This window comes from Herpailurus yagouaroundi, unplaced genomic scaffold, assembly GCF_014898765.1.
Source record: "Herpailurus yagouaroundi ecotype Mexico unplaced genomic scaffold, PumYag 180, whole genome shotgun sequence".
In the NCBI taxonomy this organism is placed as follows: domain Eukaryota; kingdom Metazoa; phylum Chordata; class Mammalia; order Carnivora; family Felidae; genus Herpailurus; species Herpailurus yagouaroundi.
The window spans coordinates 3,783,217-3,806,163 of NW_024412411.1; the positions used below are offsets into that span (position 1 = coordinate 3,783,217).

General features: G+C 37.4%; 1 protein-coding gene across 3 annotated transcripts in view; it reads left to right on the forward strand.

Annotated features, from left to right (window-relative positions):
- PPME1 (protein phosphatase methylesterase 1) overlaps positions 1-22,947 on the forward strand; it is an 89,501-nt gene that overhangs the window by 17,894 nt on the left and 48,660 nt on the right. For all 3 annotated transcript variants that reach the window (XM_040489318.1, XM_040489319.1, XM_040489320.1), the window contains 2 exons: positions 16,497-16,590; positions 17,135-17,227. In XM_040489318.1, the coding sequence (XP_040345252.1) occupies positions 16,497-16,590; positions 17,135-17,227 (187 nt within the window). The remainder of the gene's footprint in view (positions 1-16,496; positions 16,591-17,134; positions 17,228-22,947) is intronic.

Below are 22,947 nucleotides of genomic sequence, written 5' to 3' on the forward strand. Positions count from 1 at the left end.
AACGATTCTTAGTAAAAACATCTCAACAGTAGTACCTTACTTAGAAGATGGAAAAATGCCTTAAATTTTGAGAAAGAATAACCTAAAATTGCTTTGGCTAGTATTTGCTTACTATATCTTTGTCTCTTTTAACTTTTTTAAATGCTTATTTATTTTGAGAGAGAGTTCACACGCACGCAGGGAAGAAGCTGACAGAGAGGGAGAGAGAATCCCAAGCAGGCTTCATGTTCTCAGAGCAGAGCCTGATGCGGGTCTCAATCCTATGACCCTGGGACCATGACCTGAACCGAAATCAAGAGTTGGATGTTCAACTGACTGAGACACACAGGCGCCCCTAGGTCCACTTTAAATTCTCAACTTGAAACTTCTTAGGATATATAAGTGGTATAAATTTAGCCCAAGTCCATTTGAGAACTGTCTGTGGTTATAGCTTCATCAGAGAAGGGTTTTTTTTCTTTCTTCTGCCTTCTATTTTGTTTGTGTCAAGTTTTTAATTACATTCTAGTTAGTAAACATATAGAATAGTATTGGTTTCAGGAGTAGAGTGTAGTGATTCATCACTTACATATAACACAGTGCTCATCACAAGTGCCCTCCATAATACCCATCACCAATTTAGCCCATCCTCTGCCCACCTCCCCTCCATCAGCCCTCAGTTTTTGTTCTCTATAGTTAAGAGTCTCTTATGGTTTGCCTACCTCTTTCTCTCTGCCCCCCCTTCCCTATGTTCATCTGTTTTGTTTCTTAAATTTCATATATGAATGAAATCATATGGTATTTGTCTTTTCTGACTTGTTTCACTTAGCATACATAATACACTCTAGCTCTATCCACAGTGTTACAAATGGTAAGATTTCATTCTTTTTGATGGCTGAGTAATATTCCATTTTGTGTGTGTGTGTGTGTGTGTGTGTGTGTGTGTGTGTGTGTGTGTGTGTGTATACATCTTTATCCATTCATTGGTCAGTGGACATTTGGGCTCGTTCCATAATTTGGCTGTTGTTGATAATGCTGCTGTAAACATCAGGGTGCATGTGCCCCTTCAGATCAGTATTTTTGCATCCTTTGGGCAAATACCTAGTAGTGCAATTGCTGGGTCATAAGGTAGTTTTATTTTTAACTATTTGAGGAACCTCCATACTGTTTTCCAGAGTGGCTGCACCAGTTTACATTCCCACCAACAGCGTAAGAGGGTTCCCCCTTCTTTGCATCCTCGCCAGTATCTTTTGTTTTCTGTGTTGTTAATTTTAGCCATTCTGACAGGTGTGAGGTGATATCTCATTGTAGTTTTGATTTGTATTTCTGTGATGATGAGTGATGTTGAGCATCTTTTACATGTGTATGTTAGCCATCTGTATGTCTTCTTTGGAAAAATGTCTATTCATGTCTTCTGGCCATTTCTTAACTGCGTTATTTGTTTTTTGGGTATTGAGTCTGATAAGTTCTTTATAGATTTTGGATACTAACTCTTTATCAGCTATGTCATTTACAGATCTCTTCTCCCATTCCATTGGTTGCCTTTTAGTTTTTTATTTTCTCTGTGCAGAAGCTTTTTATCTTGATGAAGTCCCAATAGTTCATTTTTGTTTTTCTTTGCCTTGCCTTAGGAGAAATATCTAGTAAGAAGTTGCTATGCCGATGTCAGAGAGGTTTCTGCCTGTGTTTTCTTATAGGATTTTGAAGGTTTCCTGTCTCACATTTAGGTCTTTCATCCATTTTTTCATTTATTTTTGTGTATGGTGTAAGAAAGTGGTCCAGTTTCATTCTTCTGCATGTTGCTGTCCAGTTTTCACAGCACCATTAGTTGAAGAGAGTGTCTTTTTTCCATTGGAGAGTCTTTCCTGTTTTGTTGAAGATTAATCATATGGTTGTGGGTCCATTTCTGGGTTTTCTATTCTGTCCCATTGATCTGTGTGTCTGTTTTTGTGCCAGTACCATGCCGTCCTGATGATTACAGCTTGAAGTCCAGGATTGTGATGCCTCCTGCTTTGCTTCTCTTTTTCAAGATTGCTTTGGCTATTCGGGGTCTTTTATGGCTTCCTAGGGGAATTCTACCAAACATTTGAAGACTAATACCTATTCTTCTCAAACTGTTCCTAAAAATAGAAATAGAAAACCTCCAAACTCATTCTACGAGGCCAACATTATTTTGATTCCAAAACCACTAAAACGAAGAATCACAGGCTAGTATCCCTGATGAACATGGATGCAAAAATTCCCAACAAGATAACTGGCAAATCTAATCCAACAGTACGTTAAAAGAATTACTCACCATGATCATCTGGGATTTATTCCTGGGCTGCAAGGGTGGTTCAGTATTTGCAAATCAATCAATGTGATACACCACATTAACAAAAAGGGTAAGAACTATATGAAAAAGTGTTTGACAAAATATGTCCATTCCTGATAAAAACTGTCAACAAAGTAGGTTTAGAGAGAACATACCTCATCATAGAGGCCATTTACAAAAGACCCACAGCTAATATCCTCAATGGGGAAAAACTGAGACCTTATCCTCTATGGTCAGGAACAAGACAAGGGATGTCCAGGCTCACCATTGTTATTTAACATAGTACTGGAAGTCCTAGTCTCTGAAATCAGGCAACAAAAAAATAAAAGGCACCCAAATTGGCAAGGAAGAAGTCACACTTTCACTATTTTGCAGATGACATGATACTCTATGTAGAAAATACTCCACCAAAAAATTGCTACAACTGATGGACGAATTCAGCAAAGTGACAGGATACAAAATCAGTGTACAAAAATCTTTTGTATATCTATACTCCAATAATGAAGCAGCAGAATGAAATCAAGGAATCAATCCCATTTGCGGTTGCACCAAAAACCATAAGATACCTAGGAATAAACCTAACCAAAGTTAGGTACCAAAGATCTGTACTCTAGAAACTGTAGAACACTTATGAGAGAAATTGAAGATGACACAAAGAAATGGAAAAAACATTCCATGCTCATAAATTGGAAGAACAAAATAGTGTTAAAATGTCTATACTACCTAGGGGCGCCTGGGTGGCTCAGTGAGTTAAGCATCCGACTTCAGCTCAGGTCATGATCTCAGAGTTAGTGAGTTTGAACCCCGTGTTAGTCTCTGTGCTGACAGCTCAGCCTGGAGCCTGCTTCCAATTCTGTGTCTCCTGCTCTCTCTGCCCCTCCCCCACTTGCAGTCGGCCTCTCTCGCAGTCGGCCTCTCTCTCAAAACTAAACATTTAAAAAAACCCACATTTTAATTAACTAATTAATTAATTGTATTTTTTATGTATTATTATTTTTAATATAATTTATTGTCAAATTGGCTTACATACAACACCCAGTGCTCATCCCAACAAGTGCCCTCCTCAATGCCCATCTCCTATTTTCCCCACTCCCATCCACCCTCAGTTTGTTCTCTGTATTTAAGAGTCTCTTGTGGTTTGCCTCAAGTTACAGAGCCTTCCCTCTCTCTAATTATTTTTTCCCCTTCCCTTCCCCCATGGAGTTCTGTTAAGTTTCTCAAGATCTACATATGAGTGAAAACATATCTGTCTCACTCAGTATAATACCTTCCAGTTCCATCCATGTTGCCACAAATGGCATGATTTCATTCTTTCTCATTGCCCAGTAGTATTCCATTGTATATATAAACCACCTCTTCTTTATCCATTCATCAGTTGGTGGACATTTGGCTCTTTCCATAATTCGGCTATTGTTGAAAGTGCTGCTATAAACACTGGGGTACAAGTGCCCCTAATGCATCAGCACTCCTGTATTCCTTGGGTAAATTCCTAGCAGTGCTATTGCTGGGTCATAGGGTAGATCTATTTTTAATTTTTTGAGAAACCTCCACACTGTTTTCCAGAGTGGCTACACCAGTTTGCATTCCCACCAGCAGTGCAAGAGGTTTCCCGTTTCTCCACATCCTCACCAGCATCTGTAGTTTCCTGATTTGTTCATTTTAGCCACTCTGACCTGTGTGAGGTGGTATCTCAGTGTGGCTTTGATTTGTATTTCCCTGATGATGGTGACATTGAGCATCTTTTCATGTGTCTGTTGGCCATCTGGATGTCTTCTTTGGAAAAGTGTCTATTCATGTCTTCTGCCCATTCCTTCACTGGATTATTTGTTTTCCAGGTGTTGAGTTCGGTGAATTCTTTATAGATTTTGGATACTAACCCTTTATCTGATATGTCATTTGCAAATATCTTTTCCCATTCCGTTGGTTGCCTTTTAGTTTTGTTGATTGTTTCCTTTGCAGTGCAGAAGTTTTTAATCTTGATGAGGTCTCAATAGTTCATTTTTGCTTTTAGTTCCTTTGCCTTTGTAGATGTGTCAAGCAAGAAATTGCTGCAGCTGAGGTCAAAGAGGTTTTTCCTGCTTTCTCCTCTACGGTTTTGATGGTTTCCTGTCTCACATTCGGGTCATTTATCCATTTTGAGTGTATTTTTGTGAATGGTGTAAGAAGGTGGTCTAGTTTCATTCTTCTGCATGTTGCTGTCCAGTTCTCCCAGCACCATTTGCTAAAGAGACCACCTTTTTTCCATTGGATGCTCTTTCCTGCTTTGTCAAAGATTAGTTGGCCATACATTTTTGGGTCCAATTCTGGGTTCTCTATTCTACTCCATTGGTCTGTGTGTCTTTTTTTGTGCCAGTACCATACTATATTAATGATTACAGCTTTCTGATAAAGGCTAAAGTCTGGGATTGTGATGCCTCCCGCTTTGGTTTTCTTCTTCAATATTACTTTGGCTATTCGGGGTCTTTTGTGGTTCCATACAAATCTTAGGATTGTTTGTTCTAGCTTCAAGAAGAATACTGGTGCAATTTTGATTGGGATTGCATTGAATGTGTAGATTGCTTTGGGTAGTATTGACATTTAAACAATATTTATTCTTCCTATCCACGAGCTTGGAATTTTTTTCTTTTTTTCTTTTTTTTTTTGTCTTCTTCATTTTCCTTAATAAGCTTTCTATAATTTTCAACATGCAGACAGATCTTTTACATCTTTGGTTAGGTTTATTCCTAGAACACACATACGTACAATTTTAGTCAACACTTCTGAAGTTTGCTCTATCAACATTCCTAATTACCATTGATGGAAACAGTCCCTGACATAAAATTTCTATACCTAGGAAAACTGTTAGTCAAGTATGAAAATGGGATAATAGCATTTTCTGGCATGCAGAGTTTCAAAATTTATCTCCCTTTCTCAAGAAGCTAACAGAGGATGTGTTCCATCAAAATAAGAGAATACATCAAGAAAAACATGGGATATGGGAATCAGGGATTCAGCACAGGAAAAAGGCAAAAGGAATTCCCAGGATGATGGTGAAATGACAGCAACTCATCATATCCAGCGAGCAAACAGTCCTATTTGGAGGAGACTGGTAGGTGCCAAGAACGGAAATTTACAAAGAAAAAATGGATCTAATAGATTATTTAACATTATTATATTAAGAGAAGTTTTACAGATTTCTCAAAGGCTTTTTTTCATTAATAAAAGTTAATAGTGAAATATACATTCAGAAGGGTTTAAAATATGCGTGTGCAGTTCAGAGAAGAATAAAATAAATGCCCATGTATCTACCACCTGGCTTATGAAATTGAACATTGTTAGCCTTTAAAAGCCTGTTTGCCTCTCCCCAAAAGCACCTCTACTCCCCACAATCTTGAATTGTATGTTTATCATTCTCTTGCTTTTCTTAATAGTTTTGTCACCTATGCATATATCCATAAAAAAGATAATTAGTTTTGCCTGTTCTTGAACTTTGTTATTAATGACTGCATTTATTCTATGCTTATTTCTTCCTCTAAATGTATTTCTGAAATTCATCCATGTTACTGTATATAATTCTAGCATATCCATTCCCACTGCTGTGCCATATTGAGTTATCTGAATATATCTCAATTTATATATTCCTCTGGTGATAGACTTAGTTTGCTTGTTATTCTTTGGCTTTATGGAAATGCTTCTATGAACATCTTTTTACATGTATCTTAATACCTCTGTGCAGATGTTTCCTTGTGTAGTGAAACTACTAGAGTGAAGGGTACTTGTTCAATTTTACCAGGTGGTGACTCACTGTTTTCCAAATAGTTTTCCCATTTATACTTCCACTGGCAATTCCATCTGATTTAGATCCTCTCCAACACCTAGTGTTGTCTGGCTTTGTATTTTGTCAACATAATGGGTGTGAAATTATACCTAACTCTGATTTAAAATTTCATGTCTCTAAAAAATAAACATAATAAAACTTCATGTCTCCATGAACAAAATTGGGAACCCTTTCATAATATTTATGGGCTATTTGTGTTTCCTCTTTTGTGAACTGTCCACTAATATTTTTTGCTTATAAAAAGCTCTTATGAAACAATGATAATTTCATTAAGAAAAATAAGCAAACAAAATAAAAGACAATCGTTCTGGAAAAAATAAGAAGTCACGCAAGAAAGAAAGTATAATCCGTATACCATGTGGCTTAGCTGTGAACAACATTTCTGCAGTAACTAACATTTATGAAGTATTTTTGTGCCTACTTGTTACTGTTTTTCAAACCTTACACTTGAGATTTAGGCAGAGATGGATTTGCTAATGGTCACAAAGCTTACAATTACTAGAAATGAAATTTAAACTTAAATAATCAGTACATAGCCATAACGTAAAAACTGTATATGGTGGGGTTTTTCCTCCTCATGGATCAATCTATTTAAGCTATCCTGCCATAAGCAAAGGTATGGAAGATCTATATATCGGTCATCACTGATACAAAGAAGGAAGGTGAGCTTAAGATACCATATACTTTTCTGGTCCATGTGCAGAGTCATGGTCCAAACCAGTAATGTGGTCCCCACTGGGTAGTGATCCAGGTTCTCTCTATTCATCCTCATAGCTGGTTGGAAGTAGTTTTGCATGAGCATTATGGAGTAGAATATGATTAACATCTCCCCAGGGAAAGGGCTTAGACCTGATGAAGAGATGGGGGTAGGCATGGAACTCAGGCCTCGAGTGCTCTCCATGATTTGACTTCCAGATGTTCAGCATGCTCACTCCCACGCCAGGGAGTGCTACAAAGTAGGTGAGGGCCTTCCACCTTCAAGTTGAGCCCTCCTTGGCTGTGGGTGCCACTTGAAATGGACCATCCCAGCTGTGCCCTGGATTGACCTAGCAGGTTTTTTGCTCTTACATTTAGGTTTATGATCCTCTGTGATTTACTTATGTGTGTAGTTGTAAGGGAGGGGTTCAGATTCATTGATATATGAATATCTAATTGTCCTAACATCATTTATTATCAAGACTGTTTTTTCCCCAGTGAATTGTCTTGGTCCTTTGTTGAAAATCTATGGACTGTAAGTGTTAGAGTTTATTTCTGGACTCTCAGTTCTGTTTGATCTATCTATATGTCTACTCTCATGCTTGTACCACAGTATTCCATTTCCCTTTACTGGAAACCTTATCAGAATTCAGGAAGGAGGCTTCTCTTTATTAGCTTCAGCCCAATGGTGATGATGATAATAATAGTAATAATAATAATAATAATAAATAATTTCCTGAGGCACCAAGCTAAGTGCTTTATGCACATTAGCTCATTTTTTACTGTCAACAGATATTCATTAATGTGTCGGACCCCAAGAGTACATTGGTGAACAAAGGGAGAACGTTCTTGCTCTCCTGGATCTCACATTAGTAGCAAACTAGGTGGAGTGATCTAACAAATATAAGAACAAACTAATTTTAGGAAATGATTAGTTCTATGATAAAAATAGAACAGGCTAATTTGAGAGTAACCAAGGGAGAAGGCTACTTTAATCCTCATTACAACCCCTATAAAATTGGCATTATAACCCTATCTCACATGAAGAAACTCAGGCATAGAGAAATTAAATGACTTGGCCAAGGTCACACAATTAATAAAGGCAGAACTGGGTTATGAAAACAAACTTTTAGTGTGTAGCAAATGGAAAACTTATTTAGGTTTAGGAAGTATTAAGAATGTAGTATCACTTCAGGGCACCTGGGTGGCTGGCTCAGTCAGTTAAGCATTCAACTTTGGTGCAGGTCATGATCTCATGGTCCATGAGTTCTAGTCCCGTGTCAGGCTCTGTGCTGACAGCTCAGAGCCTGGAACCTGCTTTGCTTTCTGTGTCTCCCTCTCTCTCTGCTCTTCTCCCCTCACGCTCTGTCTCTCTCTTAAGAAGAAATAAACATGTAAAAAAGAAAAAAGAATGTGGTATTTCCTCATAATTTTCTTCCTTTTTAAATTTTTTGTCTTTCTGCCAGAAATAGGTTGCTATGGTCAAAGTATAGGCCCAGAGATCTTATTTAGGATTCATACATGAGCTTCTTGAAGCCAGTGCAGTTGTGTGCAGAATATATGTATGTGCACTGGTTTCTGGAATGAGGGTTTATAAAGCTTCTGAATGGAGTCTGTGACAATAGCATAGGATCTAAAAGCACATTTGATTCACATGATTTAGGCAGGAATTGTATTTCCTTTGTGTCTCCCACTGTACCATTTTGTTCCGTGTCTGCCAAACTCTTTCCTCCGGTAACAAGACTTGGAAGGAAATTATACATTTATTATGTTGGTTTGAAATAAACTTTATTCTGACATAAAAAAATTCTGTGGACATTTACCTCCCAGTGTAGATTTTTATTTACCAATTGTTGGACTTAATAATTCATCTCTGTTAGTTCAAAACTTCAGAATTGACTTGGGTTCTACTATCAGTCATTTTCCATGTCTTGAACATTCCTGAGATTTGTTGATTGCCTTTTTGAAAAGTCTTTCTATGTTTCCCTCCTTTTTAATTCCATTGCCAGTCTAGACTCCCATCTTCTAACCAGATTATTGCAGCAACGTTTTTTTTTTTTCCGGAATCAAATTCTGTCTGTCCTTCAATGACTTAATAGCTTAATAGCTTAAATGTTACTTTTTCTTTGAAACCTCTTTTTATTTCCTAAGCTAAAAGTAATCTTTTTTTTTTTTTTTTTTTTTAAGTAATCTTTATTCCCTCCTTTAGCTATATCTCTTAGGGCATTTAACTCTACCTTATGTTAGACATTTATGTAGTTAACATTAGTTTCTTGACAGCAGAGGGATTGTGTCACTAGTTTTATAATTATCCCAGTATCGCCCATCACACCACCTCAGTTCCGGCATAATACATATACTAGATTTTGGTGAATAAAACCTCATTTTTAAAGTATAAATTAACCTCGTTATGCTTTTTTAAGTTATTTTCATTACTTCAAAATTCTTCCATTATGACTTCTTGGGGAAAGAAAGTAATTAATTTATTTTAAAAATTATAGCTAAAAAGAGCCTATACAGGCTGTAATGACTATAAAATAGGTAGGCTTAAAAGCATAAAAAGCAAACTATTCATTTATTTTTTAGTTTGCATCCAAGTTAGTTAACATAGTGCAACAATGATTTCAGGAGTAGATTATTTATTAATTAATTTTTTTTAATGTTTTTATTTATTTTTGAGACAGGGAGAGACAGAGCATGAACAGGGGAGGGTCAGAGAGAGGGAGACACAGAATCTGAAACAGGCTCCAGGCTCTGAGCTGTCAGCACAGAGCCTGATGCGGGGCTCGAACTCACAGACCGCGAGATCATGACCTGAGCTGAAGCCGGCCGCTTAACCGACTGAGCCACTCAGGCGCCCCAGGAGTAGATTATTTAATGCCCCTTACCCATTTAGCCCATCCCTCCCTCCCTCAACCCCTCCAGCAACCCTTCATTTGTTCTTTATATTTAAGAGTCTCTTCTGTTTTGTCCCCCTCCCTGTTTTTGTATTATTTTTGCTTCCCTTCCCTTCTGTTCATCTGTTTTATATCTTAAAAGTTCTATGTGAGTGAAGTCATATGATATTTGTCTTTCTCTGACTGATTTCGCTTAGCATAATACCCTCTAGTTCCATCCACATAGTTGCAAATGGCAAGATTTCATTCTTTTTGATTGCCAAGTAATACTCCATTGTATATGTATACCACATCTTCTGTATCCATTCATCCATCAATGGACATTTGTGCTCTTTCCATACTTTGGCTATTATTGATAGTACTGCTATAAACATTGGGGTGCATGTGCCCCTTCGAAACAGCATACCTATATACCTTGGATAAATAGTAGTGCAATTGCTGGGTCATAGGGTAGTTCTATTTTTAATTTTTTGAGGAACCTCCATACTGTTTTCCAGAGTGGTTCATTTTTCTGCATATTGCTGTCCAGTTTTCCCAGCACCATTTGCTGAAGAGACTGTCTTTATTCTTTCCTGCTTTGGATATTCTTTCCTGCCTTGTCAACGATTAGTTGGCCATATGTTTGTGGGTCCATTTCTGGGTTCTCTATTCTGTTCTATTGATCTGGGTGTCTGTTTTTGTCTCACAAACTATTTTTATAAACCAAAACTACATCATTAAAATAGAGTATTCTTTCTGACTAGAATATAAAGATTGATGTGAGATCTTGCTGTCTACTTCATGTCTAACATTGGTTGCAAAATTACCTGAACTCGTAGAGTATATAAACAATTATGTGTTCAAATGTTCAAAAGAGTATGCCAGGAAAGTCTCTGTGGGAGTAGGAACAACCTTTGGAGGTATAGATTATTGGCTCTTTAACCAGATGGGAATTACTCATATGTTGGTATAAATTGGGTAGTCCTTAGAACTTTATTTTTTTTTTTAATGAAGGGAATTAGAAGCGCAAGGTGTCCTCCTAGGAATAATTTCTATTTATACAAAGTAATTTCTCCTTAACGGGTAATCTTCTCTGGTGCCTGGCCAACTTGGAAAGTTTCTGTGGCCTTTGGCAAAGACCCTGAAAAGGAGACTTCTGATAACGTACTCTAAAGCCTTATTACTTTTCAGAAGCATAAATGAAAGAGTGAGAGAGAAAAGAAAGGATCTGAGAATTAATACAGCATTGGGGTAAAGAGCAGAGACTTTTAAGAGTGATGGAACTGGATTTGAATCCTGTCACTGCCATTTAGTAGTTAGTTGTATAACCTTGGTCAAGTGACTTTATATCTCTAAATCTGTCATCTGTGAAATGGGGATAAAAATAACTTGAAGTTTTGTGAGGATTAAATGGAATCATGCCTATAAATTACTTGGCAGAGTGACTCACTGTTGTGGCACAGTAAATGTTAGATACTATTACTGTGATGATGCCCTGAGTCCAGACATCAAAAATTCATGCATAGATCGCTTAAAATCAATTATAACATGTTTGACATACCATGTGTGGTTGTTATACTCAAATTAGTATATATGTAGGTGGATTTGTGAGTGATGGGTGAGTCAGTAGAATTAAGAGTTCTACTTTTAGTTTTCCAGTAGGAATTCAAGTACAACTAGCAAACCAGAAAAAATAAGTCAATGCTGAAATTGGAAATTACTTCTACAGAGGCAGTTTTTCTATCAGAAGTTAGGATTTTACCCGTTTTCTGAGCAACTACTAAATCCAGATGTATTAGATTCTTTTGAAAGATATTTTATTCAGTCACTATCATCCAATGCAGAAAGAATTTAGGTAATTTGAATTTCCCCAAATACATACTCTAATTGTTAGAGATTTGCAGGGAATTATTGGAAAATGGTAGGAACTGTGAGGAATTTGAACTCTTCTCTCATTCCAGATCATTTACTCTACCTTTTTATTCTTCAACTCTCGCAACTTGGGCATCTCAACTCTCTCAACTTGGGGATCTTTAAAAATTGTCAGTGCAGGGACGCCTGGCTAGCTCAGTCGGTTGAGTGTCCCAACTCTTGATTTCGGCTCAGGTCATGATCCCAGGATCGAGAGATTGAGCCCCACCTCAGGCTCTACACTGAGCGTGGCGCCTACTTGGGATTCTCTCTCCTTCTTCCACTGCCCTTACCCCGTGTGCGCGCTCTCTCTCTCACTCTCTAAAATTAAAAAGAAATTAGTGCCTAGGCCACACGTCAAGCCATTTGAATCAGTTTCTAGAAGTGAAACCCAAGCATCAGTATTTTTAAAAGTTGCTTTTCTGGATGTGAGGGTGATATCGCTGCGACATCTGTCACCCCATTGATCGCCAGGATTAATTCAGCTGATCTGGCTGGCTAGGCAGGTGTCCCCTTCCTCCCTCACCGCTTCATGTGCATCCTTCCAGAAGCCGCGCACTTGGCTGAAGAGGACGACCTTCCCCGATAGAGGAGGATTGTTCTTCAGTCAAGGATATACAAGTAGCCGCGCTCCCCTGCTAAAACCTGTAAACAAGCTCTCAAGGTCCATTTGTAGGAGAATGTTGGGTAGTCAAGCTTTCAAGACTCCAGACACATCCAAGTAAGGCGCTGCACGTGGCAGTCTGCCTTTCTTAAAAAAAAAAAAAAAAAAGTTCCTTTGGTAAATGTTATTACATAGATCAAGAACTACTACCTGTTCAATGCCAGAAGAGTGTAGATGTTCAATAAATGTTTGACTGTTGAAAGAATACCTAACTGTGCAGTTTCTCCATTGTAATTACAGTATTAAAGTCAACCTAGAGTGCTTTTGTACTAATTTAAGTCTTTAAAAGGGGTTTTGTAGTATACTTTGTTCTGCATTTGCCCCCATGGCATATACAGGAAAATACTTGGCAGGAGGTAATGTTTTGTTGCTGATAGAATTCTGAATTCCCTCCATTACTGAGAAGAATAGGTGTGGAAATAGGATAAGACACAAGGTTCCTTTCTTGTGTCTCATCCAAGGTTGTTGAAGATACAGGTTGTAAATAGATATTTATTGGTTATTTTTGTTTTATTTTAAAATAATTTTATTTTTAAAAATAATTTCTGGTTCAAAAATTAAAAGGGGTATACATTGAAAATTGTCCCTCTAATCTTCCAGATATAGTTCCCCTCCCAGAATATATCTGTATTATATTAGTATTCTTCCAGAGGTATTATATATGCACATACTTCCCATTTTTACCCAAATGGTAAAACGCATCATGTTTGTATACTTAACAGTGTATCTCATCCATATACAAAGAATGTTATCAGTATATAATTCCTTCCATCTTTTTATAGCTATATTATTTCTGTGTACCACAATTTATTTTAATCTATCACCTGTTGATGGATACTTAAATTGTTACTGATTTTTCTCTATTGAAAACAATGCTACATTAATAGATATGCCATATCTTTGGATAAATTCCTAGAAGTTCAAGGTATTGCCAGTTTGTCTTTTATGAAGGTTGTGTACTGATTAGTTGGGAGATGATGAAAACAGCATGAAATAATATGAGGGATTAAAGGTATAAACAAGGAATGGTGGTCAAAAATGATTATAGCAGGAGTGTGCCTGGGTGGCTTAGTTGGTTAAATATCTGACTTTTGATTTCAGCTCAGGTTGTCATCTCATGGGTTCGTGCGTTTGAGCCCCACATTGGGCTCTGTGCTGACAGTGCAGAGCCTGCTTGGAACTCTCCCTCCCCATCTATTTCTGTTCCTCCCCCCCTCCCCAATCTCAAAATAAATAAAAATTTTTAAAAATTATTATAGCAGGAATGATATTAGAGTGACTTGAGAGGATAGGCATGAGCCTATAACTAAGAACAAGGAGAGGGGCGCCTGGGTAGTTCAGTTGGTTAAGCATCTGACTTTGGCTCAGGTCATGATCTCACAGTTCATGGGTTTGAGTCCCACATCAAGCTCTGTGCTGACAGCTTGGAGCCTGGAGCCTGCTTTGGATTCTGTGTCTTCCTCTCTCTCTGTCTGTCCCCTGCTTGCATTCTGTCTCTCCCTCTCTCAAAAATAAATAACATTAAAAAAAATTTTTTTAAAGAGCAAGGAAAGAGAATTAGCAGGTTTTCTGACATATGTATACAGATTATATCTGTGATTAAAATATGCTAATGAACTTTCTAAAATCCTAACATTTTTACTCTTAAATCTATATTTGAACTTTTTAAGACACACTTTTAATGTGATGGTTTCTGTATGAAAACTCCTCATTCTTTAAGAGAAAATACCCCTCGGGATTTATACCTGGGATGCAGGGCTGGTTCAATATCCGCAAAACAATTAACATGATTCATCACATCAATAAAAGAAAGGACAAGAACCATATGATCCTCAATAGATGTAGGGAAAGCATTTGACAAAATACAGCATCCTTTCTTGATAAAAACCCTCAAGAAAGTAGGGATAGAAGGAGCATACCTCGAGATCATAAAAGCCATATATGAACGACCCAATGCTAATATCATCCTCAATGGGGAAAAACTGAGAGCTTTCCACCTAAGGTCAGGAACAAGACAGGGATGTCCACTCGTTGATGTTATTCAATGTAGTATTAGAAGTCTTAGCCTCTGCAATCAGACAACACAAAGAAATAAAAGGCTTCCATATCGGCCAGGAGGAAGTCAAACTTTCACTCTTTGCAGAAGACATGGTACTCTATATGGAAAACCTAAAAGATTACACCAGAAAACTGCTAGAATTGATTCATGAATTGAGCAAAATTGCAGGATATAAAATCAATGCACAGAAATCAGTTGCATTCCTATATACCAACAATGAAGCAACAACAGAAAGAGAAATCAAGGAATCGATCCCGTTTACAGTTGCATCAAAAACCATAAAATACCTAGGAATAAATCTAACCAAAGAGGTGAAAAATCTACACACTGAAAACTATAGAAAGCTTATGGAAGAAATTGAAGAAGACATAAAGAAATGGAAAAAGATTCCATGCTCCTGGATAGGAAGAACAAATATTGTTAAAATGTCGATACTACCCAAAGCAATCTACATATTCAACGCAATCCCTATCAAAGTAACACCGGCATTCTTCACAGAGCTAGAACAAAGAATTGTAAAATTTGTATGGAACCAGAAAAGACCCCAAATAGCCAAAGCAATCTTGAAAAAGAAAACCAAAGCAGGAGGCATCACAATCCCAGACTTCAAGCTATACTAAAGCTATAATCATGAAGACAGTATGGTACTGGCACAAGAACAGACACTCAGATCAATGGAATAGAATAGAGAACCCAGAAATGGACTCACAAACGTATGGGCAACTAATCTTTGACAAAGCAGGAAAGAATATCCAATGGAATAAAGACAGTCTTTTCAGCAAGTGGTGCTGGGAAAACTGGACAGTGACATGCAGAAGAATGAACCCAGACCACTTTCTTACACCATACACAAAAATAAACTCAAAAGAGATGAAAGACCTAAATCTAAGACCTAATCTAGATTTAGATCTAAATCTAAAGGAAGCCATCAAAATCCTCAAGGAGAAAACAGGCAAAGACCTCTTTGATCTTGGCCACAGCAACTTCTTACTCAGCACGTCTCTGGAGGCAAGGGAAACAAAAGCAAAAATGAACTACTGGAACCTCATCAAAATAAAAAGCTTCTGCACAGTGAAGGAAACAATCTGCAAAACTAAAAGGCAACCGACAGAATGGGAGAAGATATTTGCAAATGACATATCAGATATAGTTAGTATCCAAAATCTACAAAGAACTTATCAAACTCAACACCCAAAAAACAAATAATCTAGTGAGAAATGGGCAAAAGATATGAATAGACACTTCTCCAAGGAAGACATCCAGATGGCCAACCGACATATGAAAAAATGCTCAACATCCCTCAGCATCAGGGAAATACAAGTCAAAACCACAATGAGATACCACCTTACACCTGTCAGAATGGCTAACATTAAAAAGTCAGGCAACAACAGATGTCGGCGAGGATCTCTTTTGCATTGTCAGTGGCAATGCAAGCTGGTGCAGCCACTCTGGAAAACAGTATGGAGGTTCCTCAAAAAACTAAAAATAGAACTACCCTACGACCCAGCAATTGCACTACTAGACATTTATCCAAGGGATACAGGTGTGCTGTTTCGAAGGGACACATGCACGCCCATGTTTATAGCAGCACTATCAACAATAGCCAAAGTATGGAAAGAGCCCAAATGTCCATCGATGGATGAATGGATAAAGAAGATGTGGTATATATACTCAATGGAGTATTACTCGGCAATCAAAAAGAATGAAATCTTGCCATTTGCAACTATGTGAATGGAACTGGAGGGTATTATGCTAAGTGAAATTAGAGAAAGACAAAAATCATATGACTTCACTCGTATGAGGACTTTAAGAGACAAAACAGATGAATAGAAGGGAAGGGAAACAAAAATAATATAAAAACAGGGAGGGGGACAAAACATAAGAGACTGTTAAATACGGGGAACAAACTGACGGTTCCTGGAGGGATTGTGGGAGGAGGGATGGGCTAAATGGGTAAGGGGCGTTAAGGAATCTACTCCTGAAATCATTGCTTCGCTATATACTAACTACTTTGGATGTAAATTTTAAAAAATAAAAAATAAAATTAAAAAAAAAAAAAAAAGAAAATACCCCTGCCTGCCTGCAGTTTTCATTTCAGATTTACATTTAGCATTTGTTGATCAAGATTTTATCTTTTCATGCATAACTATACTTGAACTCTCTCTCTCTTTTTTTTTCCTTAGCCCTGGAAGAAAGCGAGACTTTTCCCCTGTTTCTTGGAGTCAGTACTTTGAGTCCATGGAAGATGTAGAAGTAGAGAATGAAACTGGCAAGGATATATCCTTTACAAAATGACTTATTCTTTAACAAGTTTATAATGTTGTCTAAGAAGACATGTGAATTTCTAAAATGTTCTTTCTCCCTGCTGTTTATTTCATTTTTGTTCCCTACCTGTTCTTTGTATAGCATGAAAATTAACCTGTAAGTCTGTGCCAACGTCTTACATGGATAAAATTGTCTAATGCGTGGGGAAAGAAGAATTAAATTCCTAAAACTGGTGTATCTCTTAAGGGTCCAGGGGAAGGTTTCATGAATCAAGTGAGTTGAATCAATTTGGCATCTAGAAACCAGGGACTATGTCCTCATTAGGGCAAAGGGAATCTTTTTTTGTTTGCTCATTGAAAAAGTGGTCATACAGGCTCCATCCTTCAAAAACAGGTTTGGTGTTTCAGAAACTTGTATTTAAGTGTCTCTAAGTTTGTAAGTCTGTAGCTTTGCATAGAGCGTTGTACTGCCTGAGTTTTCTAGTCAGTATTATGATAAAATAATCAAAAACTTCAGTGAGGAAATGCTTAGATATGTTATCTTTAACTATTCATACACTTTTCGAGTTTACAAGAGTGGTTCAGAGGGTCCTGTCCTACTCCTTCTACATGGAGGAGGCCATTCTGCCCTATCCTGGGCTGTGTTCACGGTAAGTAAGTAGTTGATAGTAATAGTTGATGTTATCACAACGATTGTTTACTTCTGGATGAATTTTACTTACCTAACTCTTTATTCTGTGCTCACTCATATAGCTTGATATAAGAAGGTTAGGGATGTGAGTTGATTTAAAATATTTGTTATGGTAGGCCCAAGATCACCTGTTCTTTAAAGTTCTTAACTGGGATGAGCTTAGTGCGTGAATTCTTCAAATATTTTATAAAATGTTGCGTATATATTGCATTAGGATAAGGGAGATGGAATTTGTCCCTGATCATATGTAGGGGTCTGTATCTAAATAATTTAAGGAATAGATAAGCAGAAATAATCTACTCAGGTACTTTAGATAGATATAATGTCTATCCTTTATTTGTCTCCTTCATTGAGTGTAGTGTAGTACTTTACACATAGAGATGTTCCATAAATATTTGGAAGATTTTCCTTTTTTATTTTTATTTAAAAAAAATTTTTATGGGGGCGCCTGGGTGGCGCAGTCGGTTAAGCGTCCGACTTCAGCCAGGTCACGATCTTGCGGTCCGTGAGTTCGAGCCCCGCATCAGGCTCTGGGCTGATGGCTCAGAGACTGGAGCCTGTTTCTGATTCTGTGTCTCCCTCTCTCCCTGACCCTCCCCCGTTCATGCTCTGTCTCTCTCTGTCCCAAAAATAAATAAAAACGTTGAAAAAAAATTAAAAAAATTTTTTTATGTTTATTTGTTTATTTTGAGAGAGCGAGCAGGGGATGGGCAGAGAGAGAGGGAGACAGAGAATCCCTCTCATGAACTGTGAGATCATGACCTGATCTGAAATCAAGAATAATGGCCAACTAAGTGGCCCAGGTGCCCCTTCCTTCTTTTTTATAATAATGCTTTATATTTTCATGGTACTTGTGAGCTATTGGGAAGTAAACCCTGGTCCAGAGTAGAGGATGTATATCTGTGTGAATGCTACCAGTTCTTGATCTTTCTGATATGCTTAACTCTATGCAAGGAGAGATACTGCTGAGGAGAATACTAGCAACGTTCCATCTAAAATGAAATTGTCGTCTTTTCCGCAGATGTACATATTTCTTTACTTACCACCTGGGAGTCTGAAGGACAGAAAATGGGAGCAAGTGGGAATGATGTACTAGATAACGGATCTAGGTGGCTATGCAGTTTAGGAGGGCCCTGAACATATCATTTTGTTCCTGGCAGCAGGATTATTGGGAATAGTTCTCAAAACATAGGCACTTACTCATCTGTTACTAAATTACTAAATGATCTGATTCCTATCTTATTTGCTACTTCCTTTCTCCTACCTTAGGACATAGCTGTTTGATTTGCCCGTAAGTGCCAGGCTCTTTCATCTCCCTACACCTGTGTTGTCTAATAGAAATATAATGCAAGCCATAGATGTAATCTTTTTTGCCACATATGTAATTTAAAATCTAGTAGGGGCATAAAATAGCTAAAAAGAAGGAGGTGAAGTTATTTTTAATAATATATATTTTATTTAACTCACTGTACCCAAAGTATTATTTCAACAGGTAATCAATATAAAAATTACTATTGAGATATTTCACTTCATTTTTTTATACTGTCTTTGAAAATCAGTGTGCATTTTAGGCACTTATAAGACATCTCAGTTTGGACTACCCACATTTCAAGTCCTTAATAGCATTGCTTTGATCATTTACATTCTTCAACTAGATAGCTTTTTTGGAGGTTTAGATCATGGCTTATTTATGCCTGGCACATAATTGTATGCTCAAGGAATGTTTCTTGAACGAACAAGTAACAGCATCACACGCCTGTTCCTAATGTAGCAGCTGTAGTAGTAAATGTACTCCGGTTGCCCTGTACTTCTGGTGGTCAGAGCCACCAGAAATTGTTCATGTACTATGACTTGGCTGGCTCTGCTCTAAACTAGTACACTGTCACTGGGCAGCTAACACCAAGACATGGAAGGAAAGAAACGTGTGACTGCAGAGGGGAAAGAAGCTCCCTCTTAATTGGTGTGTCACATTCATACAACGGAGTTAAAACTTGCTAGGGATAGTGACTCCAGGCTCTACCTCGTAAGAAATTTGGCAAAAAGTAATGTTTGGATAGGAAAAGCTTTATTCCAAGGACAGTAGATAGTGGGTCACAAGATTTTATAAAATTTTGATGAGAATTACCTATGTAAGCCAATAGTAGTCTCACTATATTCTTTGAACTTTTGATCTGCTAATATCAAGAGTCCCTAGGACTCTAATATAAAATCAGAGCTAATGCTACCTAGTTGAGTGTTCAGAGTCCTTAGAGATGAGGGATCTGCATAGGGCTAGAACAGATTCCCTATAAAACAGCTATTGCTTTTGACACTAAGGGAAGGAAAAATGAAGTAGGAATTGGAAGATGTGATTTCTAGTCCCAGTTTTGCCAGTATTGGTAATATATCCTTGAAGAAGCTACTTAAACCATTGAGCAAGCCATGTAAACTTTTATTCTCCAAATAGTCTTACATTTCAAGGTTTCCTTGAAAATTATGTAAAATAATGGAATATGAAAACTGTAAATTTTAAAGTCATGTATAAATATTCTAATAAGTGATTTGTTGACATATATCAATAATAAATATTTTTATCTCATAGGTAGAAACAAGTAATGTGGAAAGTGCCTGGCATAGAGGAGGGGATTGATAAATAGCTGCTGACGTTATTATACTTGTTATTGTAGAGGATACTCTAGTTCTTCTTTTACCAAAGTGTATTCTACAGATTACAAATCCCATGAGATATTAATGAAATAGGGTTTTTGTGATTAAATGAGTTTAAGAAATATTACATACGATGTTCTCTTATCTCTCAGAAATTCACTATATATCAGTACATTACTAAAGCCTTAGGCATGTTCTTCTAAGTTAATCTATTTCATTTCAACTGTCTTCTAAATGTATTCTATCACTCAGTTCCTTTTTTCTTCTTTTTTTAATGTTTATTTATTTCTTTCGAGAGAGACCAGGGACAGAGCAGCAAGTGAAGGATGGGCAAAGGGAAAGAATCCCAAGCAGGTTCTGTGCTGTCAGTACAGATCAACATGGGTCTTGACCTCATGAACTGTGAGATCATGACCTGAACTGAAATCAAGAGTCTGGACATTTAACCGACTGAGCCACCCAGGCACCCCTCAATTCCTTTTTTCTAAAAACATCTATTAGCATTCCAAAACTTTGTGAAAGTTTTTCATAGATAGGTCATTATGCCCCAGTTGTTTACCTGGTTTACTTATATAATCAAGGAAATTCTCTACTACTCAACTTAATGGCTTGGGCTTTTACTGGCTAAATTTACCTGCCCTTTTTTGTTGTTATTCTTGACAGTGTACCAGCCTGCTAAATGAGTTTATATGTGACAGTGCTTTAAAAATAAGAATGGCTATGTAAACATTAGTGCTCTGGCAACTGACTTGACTCCAGAGGTCATATTTTCGTAAACACTAGAACATGATCCAGTAGGCAGTCATGTCAAACAGCAGGAACAGGCCCAAGTACCTTATAATCATGAGAAGCAGAATTTCCCTCAGACATCCACCCAGATGATAATTGGTAAAATAAGGTAGTAAAATAGAAACAAAAAGGCACTAGCATAGCAGGAGGATGAGTGTATTAACAACCAAAAGAAGACAGGGAACAACTGTGATTGATATTTGGGATGCTAGATCATGAGATCCTTGACAGAACTGTGCCTCATTCACTCTTAATATGACAGCATACAGGGCCTGTGTTGGGAGTTGTTGCTCAATAGTTATTCCTTGAGTAAGTTAACATCAGTCTTGAGCAATTAAGAAAAGGTTAAATTTTGTACATTGTATCCTGTTTGAGAAGGAAGAAAAGATGTAATTATCCTAAAGATTTTGTCAAATGTTAGTAAGCCGTTTACATATGGCTGATACATAAGGAAGTTATATAACATGGTTAGAATCCCAAACACAGGATATGCTACATCAAAGGACATGAAGAAACAATGCATGGAGAACAAACAGGAGAAAGTTCATCCTCACTAGTAATCAGATATGATTAACATAGGAGGTATCATTTGTTTTTGATATCAAATTAATATTATCCAAAACTAATTCTCAGTGTTGGCAAGGCACTAGAAAACAAATACATTCTAATTTTTTTTAATGTTTATTTATTTTTTGAGAGACAGAGAATGAGTGGGGGAGGAGCAGAGAGAAAGGGAGATACAGAATCTAAATCAGGCTCAGGCTGTGAGCTGGCAGCACAGAGCCCAACACAGGGCTTGAACCCACAAGTCGTGAGATCATGACCTGAGCTGAAGTCGCATGCTTAACCAACCGAGCCACCCAACTGCCCCAGTGAGAAATGTTCTAATGCTGCTCTTTTGTGCATATAAGCTTCATGAGAAAAACAAAATAAGTAAGGGTTAGCTTGGTGAAAGCCAGGGTCAGTGGTGTGTGTGGTTTAGAGGGTCCAACTCTTTATTTCAGCTCAGGTCATGATCTCACAGTTCATGACATTGAGTCCCACATCAGGCTCCACGCTCACAGTGTGGAGCCTACTTGGGATTCTCTCAGTCTCTCTCTCTCTCTCTCTCTCTCTCTCTCTCTCTCTCTCTCTCTGTGCCCCTCCCTCACTCGTGTATGCGCACATGCTCTTTTTCTCTCTCAAACTTTAAAAAAAAGAAAAATATGAGAGTTCACTCTTTAATAAGATCAACCAATCAGGAAATAACTTGTTAAATCCCTACTTTGTACCAGGCATAATGTTAGGTGGTATGGATACAGTAGAGAATTAAACACATCCTATCCTCTTGTTCATATGATGTTTTAAGTCTAATGGGGAAGATAGGAAAAATGAAGATGGCACATGTAAACAAATAACACAGCAAAAAAATTAAGAAGCTTTCATCTCAAACAGATTGGGGTTTGAATTTCAAAACAACTTAATCTGTCAGGCTTTTGTTTCTCAGTCTGTAAATGTGTATAATAACACCTAAGTCAATAGGGAAATTGTGAGAATAAATAAAAGATGTGAGTGAGCCTCTTGATAAAGTGTTTGACTCAAGCACTCAGTTTTAGACAAATTTACAGCATCTCTATACAAGATACAAAAGTAACAGAGGAGGAAATTATTAACTCTGGTGACGATTGAGGGGACTATAAGGAAAGTTTCATAAGAGAGAAGACATCTGAACTAGATTTTGAAGACTGAATAGAAGTTGGATTATAAAGAAAGCATTCCAAGGAGAGAGAAATGTAAAAGCAGTGAAAACTGTAACAATGAAGTGTGTTTTGGAAATTATCAGTAGCTTGAGTACAGAGCATAAGGATAGTGAGCAGGGAAAGAGGTGCCTAGAGATCACAGGGGAAAAATTATGGGAGGACCTTTTGTATCAGGAAGTATACCTTATCCTTTAGTTCAGGGTAATAGTAGAGACCTGTTTTTAAACACTTCCCCCATCCATATCCACATTAAGTATATCTTAGGATGTCAAAATTGGCAAGGGGTATGTAAAGTATGTTTAGTTTGAAATAATCACAAACATATCCAGACTGGGAAGTTCTGGAAAGTTGAGTATTTTGATATACCTCTACCTACTTCTAATTGAGTGTCACAGTTATAGGCAATAAGTTATTGAAGGGTGTTAGTCAAGATACTACTATAGCTAATGGATTGGGCCAGAGACACAGATGGAGGCAGGCAGACTAGTTAAAAGACTATTCTTGT